Raw genomic sequence first — 3,987 nt, 5'->3', positions numbered from 1 at the left:
AGCGGAAATCCCCACTATTAAAACTCTCATGCACTCTCCCAATGAGATGCCACGATGCCTTTTAGGGAATCCTCTCCAATAATTAACGCACATGTGTATTCTGAGTTCAACTTTGAAATAAGTAATTCAATATTATTCAATTCATCCCGAATGGCTTTGCTTTTGATATCAAAATCGTATCGTCCCAAAAAATATTTATTTTCTAAATAACGAAATGATACCCATTCTTCAGTTCTGTTTAATACCATTTCAATATTCGATTTTGGTTTCAAATTGACACCCTCACATAAATCCATACCTGTAAATGAAAGTATTGACGGTTACCAAAAAAATGGAAGTATTGGGATTGTTTCCGAGTCAACACGTCAACTCGTCCGGGTTTCAACTTCAATGCGGGTTACGGAAACTGATTGCAGCGCAAGTCGAACTCGGAGTCGAAGTCAAAAGTGTCAAACTGAGGGTTTGAGGTTTTGAGGGGGAAAAAATATTCCATCCGCCATGGGAGACCTTTTATCAACAGCGTCAGCTTCCTACAGGAACAGTAAAGACGATAAACCCTAAAAAGCTCTCAATGTCGTCGTCGGCGGCGGCGGCGGCATCCTATTCCACAGAAACCATATCCCCTTCCAATCCAAGTCCATCAACTCCTCCTAAAATCGCAGATGAGCAAAATCCGGAATTCTCTGATCATTCGAATGATTCCACTAGTGAAGAGAACGGTGAAGACGAAGAAGAGGGAGAATGTGGATTCTGCTTGTTTATGAAGGGAGGTGGGTGTAAGGATGAGTTCATAGCCTGGGAGAATTGTATCGAAGCAGCAGAAAAAAACGACGAAGATATTGTGGAGAAGTGTTTCGAGGTGACGAGTCTGCTGAAGAAGTGTATGGAGGCCCACCCTGATTACTATGAACCTGTGCTTAAGGCTGAGAAGGCGGCGGAGAAAGAGGCGTCCAAGGAAATGGATCAAGAAACCTCTGCCAAACAATAGCAAGAAAACAGAGTTTTTTCCTAAATTTGTTCTCTTTTTGTTTAGTTTCAATCCTTCGGTGATGTTTCAGAGTAATTTAAAGGAGAAACTTTGAGGGAGTTACTGTTATAAAGATCATCGGATCCTTGGAGGTAACTGGGAGGATCCCGAGCTTTTTATTGTTAACTTATGTACCTTTTTGTTCTCATTGGGGGGGTAAATTTATGACAAATTTTGTTGCTTTTATTCATCTAATAACATGAATTGTGCTATCATTCTTAATTTTTCAGGTCCATATACTTTTAGTTTGATGAAATTTTTGTCCCTGCATAGTGCAAGTCTTCTACTACAAGGGCTAATTTGAAATCAGACTAGTGGTATTCTTTCAATAGCCTTATGGTGTTACTGTTATTGTACTTGAATAATGTGATTCTTGAATGTCTTGTTGGACTCGAAGCAAACCTTAGCTCTAGGTTCAAAAAAAGATGAAAGGATCTGTGGGTAACCTAAGAAAACTTGTTTCTTTCTGATGAATGAATGTGTTGGACCGTTTGTTGTTCGTTTTAGTTTGTAATGTGCGGATTAATGCTTCAAATCAGCTAGCAATGCATAAGAGTGTATGATGCATAATGCCAAATTTTACTTCTGCTATAGTTTTGCTGAATGAAATGAGAATCACAAAGCTTATTTACCTTTGGAGTTGATTGTTCGTCTCTATAAATTAGACAGGTGGTCAATCATTTATTTTTCCTGAGTCTTGATCTTCAATTGTGATGTTTATGGGATTTTGGTGTTTATTTCAATATTGAAAGTGAGAAGTGAGAGTTACTTCTTGAGGCTATGGACTTAGCTTTTACCCTTTAAGCTGCTGCTATCGCCACCACCTTAGGCTATTATTCTGCCGTTATAGCTATTCTACATCTGTTGCTTGAAGTAAACGCATTCAAGCTTGTACTCAGAATTTCCGAGGCATGTTCTCATCTTTTCTGTTTAGCCTTAGTTTTCCTCTTAAATCAGAGTGTGTGTTTCACAAGAACTATTCAATTTTAGATCTGGAAATCACATCTGCTCACAGGCTCTTACTGACTACGACCCAAATCTAGTCACATTTGCATAATATCTTGAGAGGTTGCCACTCTACAGATTCAGATATTTAATCTAGGATTTGGTGTCCTTTGGGTGTGATTTAGCATAACTTCCATCTGCTTTTCTATTTCTGATTTGAAGGCCATGCATGTGGCTACTTTTAGTAAGCATTTGCTCTGTTTCTGCTGATCAAATCAAGTGAACATGGATTTATTGGAGAGGGCTACATGTCTACTTTGATATTCTGAGGTTTTGTAGGATTTTGTTGAATGTGAATACCTAATGGATCAGTGTAAACGAAAGTCCTAGTCAGATCTTGAATTTTTGTCATTCAGTTTTCGGAGTGTCATAGTAAATTTGGCGAGCCCAGTGTCTGTAGGAATTAAAATTTTCCTAAAACATTCCTGCATAGTCTATATTATCCCACTACCCGTCCATAATCACATCATTGAGCTTACAGTTGGCAACTATGGCATCTGGACCCCTTCAATTCCACCCAAAGTACCCATGCCAGCATCATGTGACAAGGTTTTGTGTATAGTGGGATATGTGTCAGGGCCACCCAGTCCGAATACGTTTTTTCTTTGGGTGAGACATGTTACCATTACTTGCATAAGAATGTCACGTAACCTGCAAGCTTTTACAATTATATGTTCTTCCCTTTTGATTTTTTTAGATTTTAGAATTTTGAGTTCGATATACTATTATTGTTGAGGTTAGTGTAATTACTGCTATCGGTAGTGGCAATTTGGGACTTAGTTTCATATGTTTTAAATAAGGGTACAATGCTTATTTTTTATACTAATGGGGGTAGTTTAGTCTCATAATTTTTTTCCTCATATTATGTAATGGACGGTGCCCATGGTGGGAGGATATTCTAACTTACCATGAATCTTCTCCCTTCATTGATTTCATCTTCTCACTTCTCCTTACTTCTCTCCTTCTATTCCTTCCCTATTGATGGTTTACTAGTCTAATATTACTACATGGTATCAGAGCATTAGGCAATCAATAGCTTTGATCCCAACCTCTGGTTTTGAGGGTCTTCTTAAGGCCTTCTTCCTTATGGTTGACAACAACCCATAATGTTCCTGCTGGTCTGAAACCCTAGTTTATAACACGTGACAGCAAATATTTCGTATACTTTCAAATACTACTACAAGGATGTCTCATCCATGTACATGAATCTTGTTCCTTGCTATTGCTCCCTACAACTGGCAGTTACCCTATTTTTTTTCCGTTTTGATGCAGATACCGCTGCCCTTTCTTGGTTGGACCAGCATGACCGGCTTTGGAAGCCTAGAGCCAAGAAGAACTGGTCCAGCGCAGGGTTTTGGTCCAACAAGGGTTGGAAATAAAATTAGTAGTTTACTTAGCATTTTATTTCATGCTTTTATTTTCCAGACTTGAACGTAGGAGTAGGATTTATTTCCTTGCTTTGGTTTCTTTTTTATAGTTTCCTAGTTTAGGCTAGTTTCCATTTCAGTTAAGTTTCTAATTTCATGTTCCTATTTTCCTATATATTGGTTGTAATCGATTGAAAATTTAGAGAGTGATTTAATTATTGAATGAATGTGTTGAGTGTGATTCTCCTTTTTTCCTCCTCTCTACTCTGATTTCCCCTTCCTTCTCTAAGGGTTCTCCATCAACTTGGTATCAGAGCCGAAGGATCCTATTCCTTCCCCATCTTTCTTCTTCCCTTCCCATTCTCTGTGTCGGATTCCACCGATACTGAGAACAAAAGAAAAAAAAGCCCGATTCTGTCCAGAGAAGAATCGAGTTCCTTTTACTCTACTGCCTTCTCTATTCCTTCCGGCAGCAGCCAAAAACAAAAAATCTTTGTCGGTAAAGCAGAGACGAGAGAGTGAGAATCAGCAAGCCAAAAATAGGAAGAGAGAGCAGCAGAAGAAGGGAAAGAAAAGAAGAAGAGAGTC

At 38.7% G+C, this 3,987-nt stretch overlaps 1 protein-coding gene across 1 annotated transcript; it reads left to right on the top strand.

Annotated features, from left to right (window-relative positions):
* Positions 1 to 433: 433 nt before the first annotated feature.
* On the top strand, positions 434 to 1,249 carry LOC122065888. The gene has a single exon (XM_042629712.1). It carries the CDS (start codon positions 572 to 574, stop codon positions 986 to 988), a length of 417 nt encoding a protein of 138 aa, XP_042485646.1. The 5' UTR covers positions 434 to 571; the 3' UTR covers positions 989 to 1,249.
* Positions 1,250 to 3,987: the final 2,738 nt, after the last annotated feature.

This window comes from Macadamia integrifolia, unplaced genomic scaffold, assembly GCF_013358625.1.
Source record: "Macadamia integrifolia cultivar HAES 741 unplaced genomic scaffold, SCU_Mint_v3 scaffold2141, whole genome shotgun sequence".
In the NCBI taxonomy this organism is placed as follows: Eukaryota; Viridiplantae; Streptophyta; class Magnoliopsida; order Proteales; family Proteaceae; genus Macadamia; species Macadamia integrifolia.
The sequence above is the reverse complement of the archived record's forward strand: the minus strand, read 5'-3'. Positions and strand labels throughout refer to the sequence as shown.